General features: G+C 35.5%; 1 protein-coding gene across 4 annotated transcripts in view; it reads left to right on the top strand.

Annotated features, from left to right (window-relative positions):
- Positions 1-16,279, top strand: part of LOC136034652 (histone-lysine N-methyltransferase, H3 lysine-79 specific-like) — a 45,942-nt gene that overhangs the window by 12,810 nt on the left and 16,853 nt on the right. For 2 of the 4 annotated variants that reach the window (XM_065715961.1, XM_065715964.1), the window contains exons 2-3: positions 3,290-3,581; positions 12,961-13,054. In XM_065715961.1, the coding sequence (XP_065572033.1) occupies positions 3,290-3,581; positions 12,961-13,054 (386 nt within the window). The remainder of the gene's footprint in view (positions 1-3,289; positions 3,582-12,960; positions 13,055-16,279) is intronic. The other 2 variants (XM_065715963.1, XM_065715962.1) reach the window with 2 other exon arrangements.

Raw genomic sequence — 16,279 nt, 5'->3', positions numbered from 1 at the left:
GATTGAATCCAGGTCTCGGATAAGTTTTATGCTCGCAAACTAAAAACTCAAACGCCCCTACTATGGTCTTATATTTTTCCCCTTTCGAAGTGGTCAACTAAAGCTTAGCCTATTACGATATCGACGTCATGCGAAAAGTCTTTAATTTACTGTCGGATTTGATTGTCTCTAAAACTTTTATAAATATAAGGTTGCCGCGTTAGCCACCTAGACACTAATTCACAATGTGTAGCATTAATTTAATCGAATCTTCCTATTAATTTCATGACGTCATAAAAAACGTCTCGATCCCAAGATAATAGTTAAAGGTTAAGTTTACTCCTTTTTGAACTGATTTGGAAAAGATTATATATTCAAAACTCTAAATAAAGATTTGGTAATTAAATTTGATACCACCTGCAGCAAAAAATGACACATTTTGTGACACATTATGGAATCTGAGATGACACAAAAAGCACATTTTCGGAAAAAATATGACACACTCCTTAAGAAAAAATTTGGCAGCCCTGGTTGTTGCTTATATTGTATCCCCCATAAATATATTGCCTGTAAACTGCTATATATGATTTCCTATATTGAATTTATTGATTGATATAATATTTTTTTTTCTTATCCCCCTTGTATACCTTGCCATGGAGCCTTTCGAGGGGAATTATGTGCATTGTAATTCGATTTTGAATTCTATTTTGTATTGTCTTCTATTTAATATTAATAAACTTCTCTCTCCCTCTCTCTCTCTCTCTCTCTCTCTCTCTCTCTCTCCCTCTCTCTCTCTCTCTCTCTCTCTCTCTCTCTCTCTCTCTCTCTCTCTCTCTCTCTCTCTCTCTCTCTCTCTCTATGTAAGTGAAGAGATTCACCCCCTTGTCAATATTTTGCTTTTTCCACTAAAGTTTGAATTTTGTTCCAATTCTGTAAGAATGACCCCTGAATCACAAAGGCCGTTTAATTAGAATAAATAGCTCTTTTGAAATTGCTAAGAATACTTTGACGTAAAGAGTGAGGTATTAAGGAGGGGAGGAACCCCCCATATTCGTAATAATTAATTTTCGTTGTAAGTTTTATTGTTGCTCCTTACTTTCAGCTGATAAAACTTGTTTTTTTTTATTTAATTTCTCATTGTTTTTTAAATAATGCTGGAAAATCCAGTGCTCCCTTCCTGGCAATTCTCTTCTCTATGATAAATTCTTCTACGGAAAGATCCTTACAAGTAATCCACACCCCCCACCAGAAAGAATCCCCCTTGAAAACGTCTTTATACTTACCGATAACCAATACTATATGTAAATAATGGGCAAAGTTCGTAACTAACAGCCCTTCCCCTCGAGGTCTTTGGGGGATTAAGTCGTGCTCAAAGACAGAGTTACAAGATTTTCCGACTATGCTGAACAAAATGGCTATCTCAACATTTCGATCCGGTGACTTCGGAGAAAAATGAGTGCAGGAGGGGGCCTAGATGCCCTCTAAGTTTTTGGTCAATTAAAAAGAACACTAGAACTTTTAATTTTCGTTAGAATGAGCCCTCCACGACATTGTAGGACCACTGGGTGGATACGATCACCAGTTCCACATTTTTACAGGTAGGAGCTTAAAACTTCTACAGTAGGATTCTCTGATACGCTGAATCTGATGGTGTGATTTACTAAGATTCTATTACTTTTAGGGGGTGTTTCCACCTTTTTCCGAAAATAAGGCAAATATTCTAAAAATCTATGCTCGTAAATTTTGATGGATAAGATCTTATGTTGATGAAACTTATATATTTAAAATCAGTCTAAAAATTTAATTCTTTTGATGTATTTATTGGTATCAAAATTCTGTTTTTTAGAGTTTTGGTTACTATTGATCCGGGTCGCTCCTTACTACTGTTCGTTACCACGAACTGTTTGGTGAAAACCTGCCTTGAAAAAACCATTCACGTTCAATAGCTGAAAGATTAATCGGAGGCCTTTGCGATGCAAAGAATTGAAGACCTAGTTCCAAAAAGACTCTAAAAATGATTTATTTATCTATATTTTGTCCAATTGTTATCTACGGATGCTTTATATGGGCAAATAATTTTGCAACATGTTTTAAAAGAGAACAAAAACTTCAGAATAGAGCTGTAAGATTATCATCGGAACTTTATAATTCTGATGAGGTTCTTGCTCATGAGTATTTTAAAAAGAATAAATTAATGGAAGTATCCCAAATTCGAGATTATCAGATTGTGATTTTCTCATGCAAATATTTGAATTGGCAGCTCGTCCCTGCTTTTGAAAATCTTTTTACTTTTAATTGAGACCGTCATGATCATAATAAAAGAAAAGCTGATACCTTAACTCATGAGTTTAGGAGCGCCAGTCGGGCATCTTTTGTGATTCACCATTATGATCCCCATGTTTGTAATATATTGCCCAAATGTTTGAAATATGCGCCTAGTTTTCCGGCTTTCAAACTAAGGGCAAAGAATTTTCTTGCATCTCCTGAGTGAATAGGATTTGAAGCCCGCTCCAGGTTGCCATTCTATTCAAGGTATTTCTCCGATTTTCTTTGCTTTTATTTTTTGTTTTTAAATCTTCTTCTTGTTTTTTCCCCTTTCTATTTTTTCCTTCCTTCCTTCAACAATTGAGTTTCTTGTGTGTCGGGTAGCCCGGTATGAATGTGGTTTTAATCAGCTGGGAGTTATGACCTCGCTTGCCCATCCAAGCTTATTGTCTTTCTTGGCAGGTGATAGGCGAATGCTATTTGTTTTCTTTTTTAAATAAATGTATATCTCATATCTCAAAATAAGAACGAATAAATTGTCATTCGTTTTCGCGAGAAAACATCTAAATAAAGTCAAACAAAAAAAAGCAATGAAAGAGTTTACCTATGGATTATATCCAACTACTATATATTTTTGCTATTTTTTTTCACGCGGGAATCACAATATTCATCTTGAAAATAGGTTTCAAGTAGCTGATAAAGAAGATGTGCGAGTAGCGTAATAAGAAGTTGACTTAAAATTCGAGAATACTTCTTCAAAATTTAGTATTCAGCTATGGATACAAGCAAAAGCAGACAGTTTTCGGATCTACGTGCAAGTCTATGTAGTAGTGATGCAAAATAAGCATCAAGACCGAGTCTACGTCTTGATATAGTTTTGCTTAAAACCCTCCTTGTTTACGGATGTAAAACATGGTTAATAAAACAACAAAATTTCCAAGGCAAAAACTTCGTATTCGTTTGATTGTATTCATGCATTCATTCGATTGTTTATAATAGCATACATTTTATCGTTTTCAATAATTTTAACGGAAGAATCTTTCAGCAGCAGAAGCTGATATTTGGGACCCGTGGGGAAGACCTGGCGGAGGAGCACCTGTAATTCTTCCAGCAGACAAGTTTATTGGAATGAATAAGTCAAAATCGAAACCCGAGCTAAACACTACAGAAAAAGTATGCAAGGAACAAAAGAGATCGTCAACTGGTATTGACAAATCAAATGTTGAACCTAGATCAGCTAAAAGTGATAAATTATTGGACGAATTGTCAGATTCATCTGAGACTTATGACGAATCTACTAAATCAACATCAAACGAGGCATATAGCTCTTTAGACGTGTAAGTAATCCTCCTATTATGTCTTGTATTTTGTTTTATGTTCGTGTTTTGTATCTACTTTAAAATTCATTTCTTATTTCTATTTCTCATTTCGTACCACATCTTACATATTATGTTTTTATGACAACTGATAATCTTTTCTTGGATTCAATTTTTGAGAATTTCGAGTACAGTCAGTACAGCAGTTTAATAGGGAATACGCCATTGGAGGTGTTTAACATTCTTTGGGTAGTGGTTTAAACAAAGTAAGACATATTTTCATAATTGCCACATAATTTGTTGGATGTAATCTTTCAGCTCATTACTGTGGTTGTGTGGTTCATTTTTTTGTCTCTCTTAGCTGTCTAACTAACTATTCTAGAAAATACGTTCAGAAAAAATACTGGAAAATTTATCACTACTTAGAAATTGCTTATGTAATTGATGCTATAACAGTAAATTCCGCATTATTTTGGGTGAAAGATTTTTTTTGTGCTGCTAAGGCACAGAGGTAAAATGTCATTCTATATGCAGGCTATCTTTAGCCCTAGAAACCACATTGAACTGTGTACAGTTCACTGAAAATTCTGGACGTGTACTTCTGGCACAAAATTTCCCCTTGTAATTAACAGCACTTTTGGGATTTTCGCTTGTAAACTGAAGAAACATCAATATTTCCATTGAGTTGTGGATAAATATTATTCTTTTTATTTTTTTTTCGTCAGTGAGTCGGCGGTTTGGCAAAAGCCTGTCATTGAGATTCAAACACTTTTTTTTTCCAGCGTAGAGAAAGGGAAGTTTTACTGAAATTTTTAAAAGCTCCAAAAGCCTTCTAGAAAAATGAAAATAATGTACTTTTCAAGCCATATGATTTAAATAATTTTGAAATAAGCCAACAGAAACTGTCTCAACTTTATCAAGCCATCAACTGGGCTTTTACTTAGTTTCACTGCCTCTTTTCAGGAATCCCTCACTTGGAAATTGGTTCTTTAACAATTTTTCAGCTTTTCAAAGCTGCTTAACAGAAAAGTAGAAGCATAATTTGGAGTGTATCTTCCTCCATCCTTTCTTCATGCTCCCATCAGGCACATTTTCCTTCAAGCAAACCATTTCTCTTCTTCCTTCTTGAATTTGTCAATTGCCTGCCGCAAGAGAGGAGGGAAACGTTAGTACAATAGGTATTATTTAATGACAAATATGGAAGGCATCACTGATAAGTATCAATAGCATAGGTTATATTATATTGGTGATAAGAGAACATGGAGACTTTGGAACTTCAGATGGTCATAGTTAGTGCAATTGCTTCAACGCATATATTGCTTCATTTTTTTTTTTTTTTTTTTTTTTTTTTTTTTGCCATGCTGCTTCGTAAGGAAGGATGCCGTAAAAACTTAGGAAGAAGCTCATTTTATTTAAAATGATAGGCCTAAGTTCTAAAGCCCCTTTTAAGAGTAAAAAATTAAAGTAGGAAATATGCCTCCCCCCTCACACCCTCTTTAGATTCCCCCCTCCCCTAAACCCTAAATGACAAAGCCTCTAATCCCGTCAAGCCTCAAAACTAAAATTTTGATATAGCCATTTTGTTTAAAATAGTCGAAGGTTCTAATAACCCATCCCTTAGGGATGAAACTACCCCCACAGCCCAAATGGTTATTATGCAAGTATTCAATTTATTAGCTATGAATATAGGCCTACTATTAGGAGAGAGGCGCATTTTATCCTTGGGTGTCCGGAAAGGCTACGTTGAGCTAAATTAAAATATACTCAAAAACGTGCATTGGCAAGATCTCTGAAACGTTCATAGATATTACGTTAAAACTCTAAGGGAATGTTGAGGTGAATTTTGAACTAAACAAAAAAAAAAAATTGTGCTTGCGGGTTGTCAAAGGGTGTATCTGCAATATCTCAAGAAAGTATAAGGGTATTAAGGTGGAACCTTAAGAAAATATTGAGGGGGATTTAGACTAAATCGAAAGACACTAATTTCATCCCGGCTATCAAAAGATTGGCTAGAAACTAGGAGTGTATATACAATATCTTAAGAGTGGCTAGAAACTTTCAGTAAATGTTTGGGGTATGTGTAATTGAGTCGAAAGACGCCATGTGCATCCAGGTTGTCAAAAGGGCATATCTGCAGTACTTGTGAAGCGGCAAAATAAATAAAATTGAAAATTTTGAAGAATTTTGGGGAGAGTGGTGGTGCTGAATTTAGCTTAAAAGGAACTACATGCATCAATGTAGTCAAAAGGCCGAATTTGAAATATATCGGGAACGATAGAGGGTATTGAGGTCAAAATTGAAGTGAACAGCGAGGGTTGTGTTGAACTAAATCAAAAGACACTACATGCATTCAGGGAAGCAAAAGGTGCATCTAGGATACCTTAGGAATTTCTAAGGTTTTTAAGTTGAAAATATTTATTTTTTTATTTTATTTTGTATGAACAAAATAAAAATAATGTACACTAAAGTTGTCAAAAATAATATCTGCAATGTCTCAGGAGCACCTGATTGCATTAAGTTGAAACTTCATTGGAAAACTAGGGTAAAGGGTCTCTGAGCAACGCTGTGAACACCCATGTTGTCAGAAGTGTGGATTGGCAATTTGCCAGGAAAAGCAATGGGGATTAATTCGAAACTCTAAGTGATTGTTGAGGGGGATGTTGAACTAAATTGAAAGCAACTATGTACATACAGGTTGTCAAAGGGCGTATCTGCAATATCTCAGAAATTGCAAAGGATATGAAGTTTAAACTTTAACGGAATATTAAGGGGGATACTGGGTAAAATCAAAAGACCCGATTTGCATCTAGTTTACCAAAAGGGTGCTTTTGAAATATCTCTGAAGTGGCCATAAAATTTTAAGGTAATGTTAAAGGGGGGTTGAATCATTGGTTCAAAATTACTATGTGCATCCAGGTCGTCAAAGGATTGTATCTGCAATACCTATGGAACTTTCAGGGAAGCCTGAGCTAATCAAAAGAAACTATGTGCATAAAAAATGCAATTTTTTAGACAACGCGGCCTTTCTCTTTACATAATTAAACAACAGAAAATATAGAGAAAACGGCTATAATGTTTTAAAAAATGCAGTGGACAAAAAAAAAGGACCTAAGTCTAATAATGAAAAAATCTGATTATTTCTACTTTGCATCAGGAAGCCTTTATCAAACAAAAAAGAAAAACGAAAAAGATAATGAATTAAGTCAAAATAAGCAAAACATATGAAGAAAAGGAAAACAAAACAATCAGCAAAACTCACATCTTAATAACTTCCAATATCACTGAACTCCAACTGTAACAGAGAAAACCTAACTTGACATTCTGTTATGCGTACTCGTACTATTTGAATGGTGATATTGAAAGCTATTGAGATATTTCAAACTTCAAATGTACCAGAGACGACCTAATTTATCATTGTGCTCTGCGTTCATCCTACTTCAATCAATCAATCAAAATATTCAACCAATAAATTTACAACAAGAAAACTTTAAATTAGACTCTCGCGTAAGGCTCTATCACCAGAAAAAAAAAGGGGAGAGACAAAAATTGAGCAAATACTAAAAAGTTTCATTTTAATGCATTACAACCGTTCAAAAAAATAAGGAAAAAAAGACCCGACAAAGACCCAAGCATCAATATATATTAAGAGACCCCCCCCCCGAAAAAAAATTATAGGACTAACCAATAGATGAAATAAAATTCTTAGAAATATTGGAAATCAAGCCACAACAAATATTAAACAAAACTCAAAACTCTCACAACAAACGTTTATAACCCAGGCTTGGATAACCTGTCCCGCTCCCCTATCAAAAAAAAATATGAACATAAACATGAAGAAATTAAAATTTCCTAAAACTCTTTAGAAAATACTAAACGAGTGACAATCTTGCGATGACTTAGGTAGGCTATTCAAAACGATATGACAAGCAATCAATGGATTAAAGTCGGACCTCACCGACGGAGTAAATAAAATATTAATATACCTTGAATTGCGAAGAGGGTGCGTATACCTATCAGTGATGAAAGAAGGAGTACTTTGAAGGACTTTGGGAATATACCATGAAGTTGATAAAAAGTAAATGAGGCACACACAAAAAATGTAGAGAGACTGCAAATCAAGTAATGGGCTAGTTGAATTAGTTGTAGAACAATTTGTTTCCTGTATAAGCCTTCTTATTTAAGCATATAATTTAGATTGTGGTTTCAAGAAGAAAAAACCGTTGATGTCCATACAGTAGGGCAATAAGATACGTAGGACTGAACTAGGCAATGGAATAGAATTTTTAAAACTGATCCAGGAAAAATGTGTCTTAGCTTCCTCAAAATTCCAAGACCCCTTGAGATCTTCATATTAATTAGTCCAATACGATGCTTGAATGAAAGGTTCTAATCAAGAAGAATACCTAGCAATCGGACATACCGATCCTTAGGTCTACTGAGAGAGCCCCTTGAAAGCTGGATATCCGTTAGAACAGGGCATACAAGAAAAATATGGGAAAAATTAATAAACTAGACTTGGCAACATTAAGGGCGAGGCAATCAGCATCGAGCCAAAGAACGACTCTCTCAAAAAGGTCAACTAACTTTGGAAGCATCTCAGACTCAGTTCTTACTGCAGTACCAATGGTATTGTCATTAGCGAAAGCAACGAGAGTGTCCTCATCCTGCGAAAGTGAAGGATGTATTTTTTAGCATTGACAGATTCAGGATAACAGAGGCAACATCAGACTATAGGTTTCTGTTTCTTAACCGCAACTATATGGTCATTAACAAAAATCAAAAACAGAAGCTGTCCAAGAACAGAGTCTTGAGGAACACCAAACTCAACTTCAGAAGAAAAGCGGGAAGGAGAGCCTACAGAGATAATTTTACTGACATATAGGAACCAAACCAAGCATGAGCCTGTCCTCTTACACCACTGTGTGATAGCTTATTGAGCAGAATCTTATGCTACTCACTAACCTAAAAGAACTCACTTCCTAAAACTCACTACCTAAAAGAAGCTGAAGCAGATGCTGGAGTATTCCAACTCAACTTTTTTACTAGGTTAAAACTGGAAAGTACAGGGAATTGGTCTGAAATATTACTCACTACAACAGAATTCTGAACCAAATTAAGAGACAAAAAATATTATCAATTAAATTCGCTGATGTATTTATTAAGATGTGAGTTTTGTTTATTGTTTTTGTTTTCCTTTTCTTTATATGTTTTCTCTAATATAGCTTAATTCATTTCTTTTCCGTTTGTAATGGCTTCAAGACATGAATTCAAAATATTCGGATTTGTTTATTATTAAAGCCTGTTGTTGTTGTTTTTTTTCTTCTGCTTTGTTTAAAATATTATACCTGTTTTCTCTATATTGCCATTTTTAAATTCCATGTGTATAAAAGTTGTCAAAATGGCGTGTCTACAATACCTCAGGATCACCTAAAGGCATTAAGTTGAAACTTTTGACAACCATCCTGGTTGTCAAAAGGATGCATCTGTGATATCTCAGGAAGTGCAAAGAATATGAAGCTGAAAATTTCAGAGAATTTTGAAGAGGCTTTGAACTGAGTTAAAAGACCCTATCTGCAGCCAGGTTGTCAAATAAGCGCAATTACAACGTTTCAGGAACAGCTAATAGGGCTAAGTTGAAACCCCTAGGGAATGATGAAGGGAATGTTGAACTATATCAAAAGACACTAAACACATCTAGGTTGTCAAATTAGTGTATCTGCAATATCTCAGGAACAGCTAAGGGTCTTATGTTGACAGTTTTAAGGATTATTAAGGAAAATATAGAAGATGTGAAAGTACACTAAAAGACACTCTGCGCATTCATGTCTCCAAAAGGACTAGTTTACAACAGGCATATCTCAGGAATTACTAAGCTTATAAAGTTGAGACTTTATGATCATGTTCAACCTAATATAGGGACACTATATGCACCCATGGATCCAAGTTGTCAAAGGAGCGTTTCAGCAGTATCTCAGAAATAGACAAATTTACTGAATTTAAACTTTCAGGGAATTTTGAAGGGAATATTTTACTTAATATAAAGACGCTATGTCAATCAAACTTGTCAATAGGGTGTAACTATACAATCTCAAACGTGGCTAAGGGTCTTAAGTTGAAACTTCCAGAGAATGTCAAGGGAGATGTTGTACCGAATCTTGTCAAAAGAGCGTACCTATAATATCTAAGGAACAGCCAAAGTTGCTTTTGAACCAAAGTAGGATTTTGAACCAAAATCAAAATATTCTATGTGTAACCACATGTTTAAAAAATGCACAACTGTTTTGGGAACTGCTAAAGGTAGAAGGTTGACACCCTTAAGGACTGCTGAGGGGATTTTGAACCAAATCTAAAGACACAATCTAGATCTAGGATGTTAAAAGTCATGTCTATAACATTTCAAGAACAGCTAAAGCCATCAAGGTGAAACTTGCAGGAAATGTATCTGATCAAAAGACACTATCTCCATCCTTGTGTCAACAAGGATTACCTGCTATATCTTAGGAATAGTTAAGGATAATAATTTGAAACTTTCAGGGAGTATCAATAGAGGGGGATTTTGAGCTAAATTGAAAGTCAGTAGTGCATATAGGCCGTCAAAAGGATATTCCTGAAATATTTCAGGAATAGCAAAGGGTATTCAAAAATATACTTGTCAAAGGGTGGTATTTCAAATGCCATTTTGGTGGTGGACCATCGGCCATAATAATAGGAAAACTCAAAACTGCCTTTGATCCTCACTTGCGTGAAGAAAAACATGGATTTCTGCCAAAGCGATCCTCTCCCAACCTTATCTTTACTCTACGTGCGATACTGGAGGAATCTAATGAATGGGAATAAAGCTTGTGCATATTCTTTTTGAATTCGAGAATTTTAAAGTGTTACGACATTCGTTGGAAGCAAGTCTGTCTAATAGTTACCATATACGAAAAGACAGAATGTTGTGTTAAAACCTCTGACATCAACACGTGCTACTTTAAAGTGATGACAGGCATCATGCAAGGCTGTTTCTTGTCACCTTTGCTCTTTATCCAGGTTTTAGACTACATCTTAGACAGATAAATGGACGTGGAATCCAGATTGCAGAATAGCTTCTCCAGAACGTTGATTATACCAATGATGTTGGGCTAAAAAAAAAAATGACAAGCAAAAGCTCCAGGAATTCCACAGCTTGCTCACAAAAAAAAAAATGAACGCTTCGGACTATACATCAACGCCCAAAAGACTAAAGCTATGTCATAACTAAGAGATTGAAACATTAAACAGGTGATAGACTTCTAATAGGCCTACTTAGGCAGTATAATAATTCCCAGTGGTAACTTGGAGTGGAAAAAGAATTATGCGCCAGAATAGCCCCAGCCGACGTAGCATTTCAGAGACTTCTACCATCCTGGAAATCCACTGTATACTCACGGAAGCTGAAACTCAGACTGTTCTGGAACAACGTTTTGTCTGTTCTGAGTTACTCCTCCGAGTACTTACATTAAACGCGTAGCAAGAGCCCAACTTCTAACAACGATATCCACTAAGTTTAAAACTTTTGGTTTTCTTTTTAAGGTTTTTGAATTGTTGCAATCCCTTGTTAAAATATATGAAAATATTTTAAAATTACCAGCCATCCGTCACCAGCACTGGGCACGTGACAAGCTTCAATATATGAATTCTTATTGTCGCTTGTCTTCTAACCGCAGAAAAATTACTGTCTTTTCATGCCAAGTCTTTTCAAAGATATTCGATTATTAAATGAAGTCTGATTTCTACCAATGTTATCTACTAAGCTTCAAACTGGTGGTTTTTTCTTTTAAGGTTTTTGAATTGTTGAAGTTAAAATATACATAAATATATTTGCAATAGATATGTCACGCTTGACAGCAGTTTCACATCGTTTCCATTTGTAGCAGAATTACTGAAAGAACCCTATCAACTGACGACAATTGGGACTGCACGAAAAAGCCAGAGGAGTATTCCCGAAGAGCTGCTTGTGAGCAAAGAGAGAATTACACGAACTTTAATGTTCAGTTTCTACCAGGAGCTGAATTTAGCGCCATATCTTGCTAAATCATCGAAAATGTTACTGCTTCCGCCAACATGCCATGAGGGTACCAGTATCATGTATCCAATCCATAAGCATGAGTTCAGTGAAGGCTAAAATAACATCAAAGGCGGTGTTGAAACAATTTGACCAACTGTGTAGTTCAATGTCAACCGCTCAGAAGACCAACAGGTGACCCATGTGCATATTTTATGGGCTGAACAACATCGAGTGCATCAACAGTTTTGTCATCTACTCCATCACTATACCCAAATCTGGCAGAAAAAACCACATTAACGAAAGGACATTCACAAAAGAACATTCTTGGGAACAGAACATCCCACGAATGTTCTGTTCAAAGAGTTGGCCCAGCCGTATATGCCTACTCGCTTGGAAACATCAACTTAGCAGCACTCGGTATCAGTCAACCAACGGAGGTGGCAGGTGAAAAATAAGATTAATAACTTCTGTGGAAGGGAAAAGAATAACCTGTAGCCTTTGCCCGTCAAATGACTTCCAATTTTTACAACCACCGCAAAAATTGATATTCACATTGAGAGGGTAGTTTCAGGAGTTGAACTTTCCAAAGAAAATTTTATACAGGGGATACTTTGCTAAAATTAATATGCAAATGTCATTTCAATTGTTCAGAAATTAAATTAAAAAAACGAGTTTTTTTTTAGCTGAAATTAAGGAGCGAAATTAAAAATTAAAATGAACAGAAGTTGTACCGTATATGAAAGGTGCCGTCCCCCCTCAACACCCTGCTCTTTATGCTAAAGTTTTGTATTACTTAAAAAATAGAGTTGTGACAAAGAGTCCAACTTTGGCGGAAAGAACGGGGCATTGAGGAGGGGATAGCACATTTTATATACAGAATAACTCCTGTACATTTTTAGTTTTAATGTCGCTCCAAACTTTCAGTAAAAAACTAGTTTTTTATTTATTTATACAAAATAAAGGCTCTAAGCGAATTTTCTCAAACTTGTGACCTATCTAGATGGTTTTTTTTGGGGGGGTCAGAACATGCCATGTGGTAATTAAAAACATAATATGGAGGTGGTTCCGAGAAAAAATAAATATATACATAAGCTATTATTGCTCGTTTCAAGTGAGAACAGATGTGTTTGCAGGACCTGCGCTGGTCATTGGCAACGGCCAAAGATAAGGAAGAAAAGGTGTTGTCAGCCTTTATTTATATAGACCAAAGATGTGAGCGAGCAAGAGTGGTGACAGAGGGGCTGAAGAGTTCAGCGCTTTCATTATTTTTAGAAAATAATTCAAAACGATCAATTTTTGTGTTCTTACATGCCAGTATTCTAAGATCTAACCAAGTGTAATATAAGTTTATTTATATTGTATTTGTTACAGAAGCTATCATCGAGGTAAAAGATTGAATCCTGATCCCGAAGTTGAAAGAAAACGACGACAGGCACTTGAAATAAGAGAGGTATTACGAAGACAGGTGAGAAATGTGCATTATTTTCATTACTTTTCTAAATAATTTATGCATTTCGTTTTACTTGCCAAAACATATGTAAAATCCCAGCTGTTAAACATATTATTATTAAACACATATAAGAACCTGCTTTGTGCGTAAAGTAAACTACAAAATTGCTTATGTTACGTAATCTTTTGTAACTCAAACTTAATCAAAATCATATGTTATATAATAAGCTATAACATCGTTCCTTATGCGAAATTTTTCATTCTTAGGAACTCCTTATATGTGTTGTTTGGAGTTTGACGCGTTCGACCAATAGGTCATATGCGTTCGTATCACTCAGTTGTTCTGTGCCTTCTATAATCGCTAGCTTGCTTGGGTGTCACTTCAGTCAGTATTCACTGAACCAGAGCAGTATCACTTGACCTGCTAGTGAAGGGGGGTTATTCGCCTGCAGCAACTGCCTGCGTCTAAAAACAGGAATCAAAATACTGCAACTATGCATTGTCAAACAGCAATTAAAATACATTTACAACACAATTATAATAAGTAATACAATTTTTACACATTATAACCAGTCTCATACAACCAAATGCAGATATAAGATATCTAAAATGATAAATAGGATAATTCTAAATCACTATTATATAGGTGTAAAAAAAAAACTTACACGGTATGAACCGAACCAGTAGTCTTAACAAATCTGCCAAAAAGATCTGTGCTTAGTCGTCTAGGCCATGGAAGAGACGTGTGGTGTCCCAGAACAGAACGCACTGTGAATTTAAATTCCTTCTCACAGCAAATTCTTAGTACTTCCCTCTCTTTTTCATATTTTCTACAGTTAAAGATGATGTGACGTATATCTTCATACACTCCACATATATCTCAGATGGGGGATGGAACCATTTTCTCCTGGAATAGTGTTGATTTTGTTTTTGCATGGCCACATCTAAGACGAAATAGGCAAGTAGAAAGGATGCGAGAAGTGAGGTACATTTATTTTGGTGGCTGCTTATAATCATAGAGATCAAGAAGCTGAGCATGGGAAGAATGGAGCCAAGCCTCTTCTTCTTCCAAAATTTTTGAACTGATTGAAGATAGAAATTCAGGACCTGTAATAGGGGTTTGAGTGATCAGGCCTAGTTGGGAGGCTTGTTTTGTAGTCTGATCTGCTAATTGGTTTCCTGTTATACCACAGTGTGCTGGAACCCATATGAAAAAAACAGATATACCCTTTTTTTGCAATTTGAGTAATCAAATTTTCAATCTCAATGGCAACATTTCTTGCTTGGTGTTGCTGGTGTGAGAGGTAATCCCGAGCTGAAAGTGAATCAGTGCAGACAATATACTTCTGATGTTTGCTCTTTGTTTGGCTTGATATGACTTGAAGTGAAAACTTCAATTACCATAAGCTCTGCAGAGAAAATTGTCTGGTTGGGAGGTAAACGGTAGGAAAGAAACAAGCTCTGGGAGGGTATAACTACTGCACAACTGCATTTTGTTTTTGTCTGTGAGCCATCTATGTAAACTTGAATGTCTTCCTGATATTCGGCCAACTTTCCCAGGAATATGATTTCATCAGTGCTTGCCCGGAACTCTTCCATGCCCGGAAGGCAAAGGGATCTCTGAAAAGAGGACATCTCTGTTGGTTTAAAGCAAACATCAGGGTTGTGGTGGCTAATAATTTCTTTGTAAATAATGTGGTTCTTTGCAAAATATCTTGCGAGGAGATATTTTCTTCTGGAGTGAAGAGACTGGATCCCCACTTCACAATACATAGCTGCAATAGGAGTAGATTTTAGGCCACCAAGGGCCCTTCTTAAGATTGCATGAAGGGTAATGTCAAGTTTCTTCAGGAGACATTTCTTAGCTGATCCATAAATAAATGATCCATAGTCAATACTCCTTATATTGCACCCAATTTCATTAAAAAAACAAAAACAAAAAAAACAACAACAAATATAATGATTTCTTTAAGGTATGTTATAATAAGAGTTTATAGCTTACTGAGATAACTCACGAGGAGCATGCTGGCATTTTGATGAAACTTGGGAAGTCATCAGTGTCTTATGTAGCATATCATAGCTATTATGTCGCAGTAAAGAGTCCTTGCGTAGTTCCAGCGTCTTAAAATATACATCTTTAATCCTTTGCAGCTTTCTATTAAAATGAAATTCTTTTTAAAATTCCTTCCCGACATAGTTGTTCTAATAATCTTATGAAGAAGCTTAATGTTCTCAAAAGGATACACTTTCGCATAATACGACGCTTTCTTCCTGTAAATGTTAATTATGTTCGAAATTAGTCAAATCTCCAAAATGGCAAACATTGTTAGCATGTTAGCCAAAAATATTGATATTTTTCAGGAAATAAACTTATAGGCCCAGAAGGCCTTAAAAAATGAGATTAAAAGGATTAAAATATATCATTGAAATGTGTGGCATCAGAAGTTGTTCATACAAAGATTTCATTGCTCTGATTATATAATTGAATAAATAAAAAAAAAATTTCAAATGAAAGTAAGAATCAACATTAAAACTAAAAACGAGCAGAAATTATTACGTATATGAAGGGGGTTACCCCTTTGTCAATACCTCGCTCTTTACGATAAAATTGAATTTTGTCAAAATTCTTTAAAAATGACTCCTCAATCACAAATGCCGTTTAACTAGAATAAACAGCTCTTTTGAAAACACAAAAAAAACTTTAGAGATCGAATACAATAATGGAACGTACAATAAGTTGGTATCGACACCAAACACAATAAACAGTTCGGATACCCCAGTGCGATCAAAGCATGAGGTCGCAATTACAATCACGTCTTTGTCCACCGTTCGTATGAGAATCGACGAATGTCCTTATAAAACTAAGTTATAAGCATGAAGCGAAACACGAGTGTCAGCCTCTTCCTGTGAACGTAATTAGATGAGGTTCTGCTCCTCGAATGCCTGGTTAGCTATGCCCGTGTTTCCAGTAGTGCAAATTACTCGTTTTGACGTTGGAGACCCCTTCACAACAGCATGGCACAGCAGGTTAAACAAGTCTGTTTTGTTCGCATCAACGAACAAAAGATCTAAAGCCAAACTGGCCAGCCATGACAAAAACAAAGAAATGAATATAAAAACAAAAAACATGGCCAGTAATTGACAGTAAAGAGAAACAACAAAATCCGATAAATATTTCGCCCGTATGTAGCAAGGCTTCTTCAGCGTAAAAAAAAAGAAAAAAGAAAAAAAAAGAAACTAG

The sequence above is a fragment of the Artemia franciscana genome, chromosome 13, assembly GCF_032884065.1.
Source record: "Artemia franciscana chromosome 13, ASM3288406v1, whole genome shotgun sequence".
Taxonomy (NCBI): Eukaryota; Metazoa; Arthropoda; class Branchiopoda; order Anostraca; family Artemiidae; genus Artemia; species Artemia franciscana.
The sequence above is the reverse complement of the archived record's forward strand: the minus strand, read 5'-3'. Positions and strand labels throughout refer to the sequence as shown.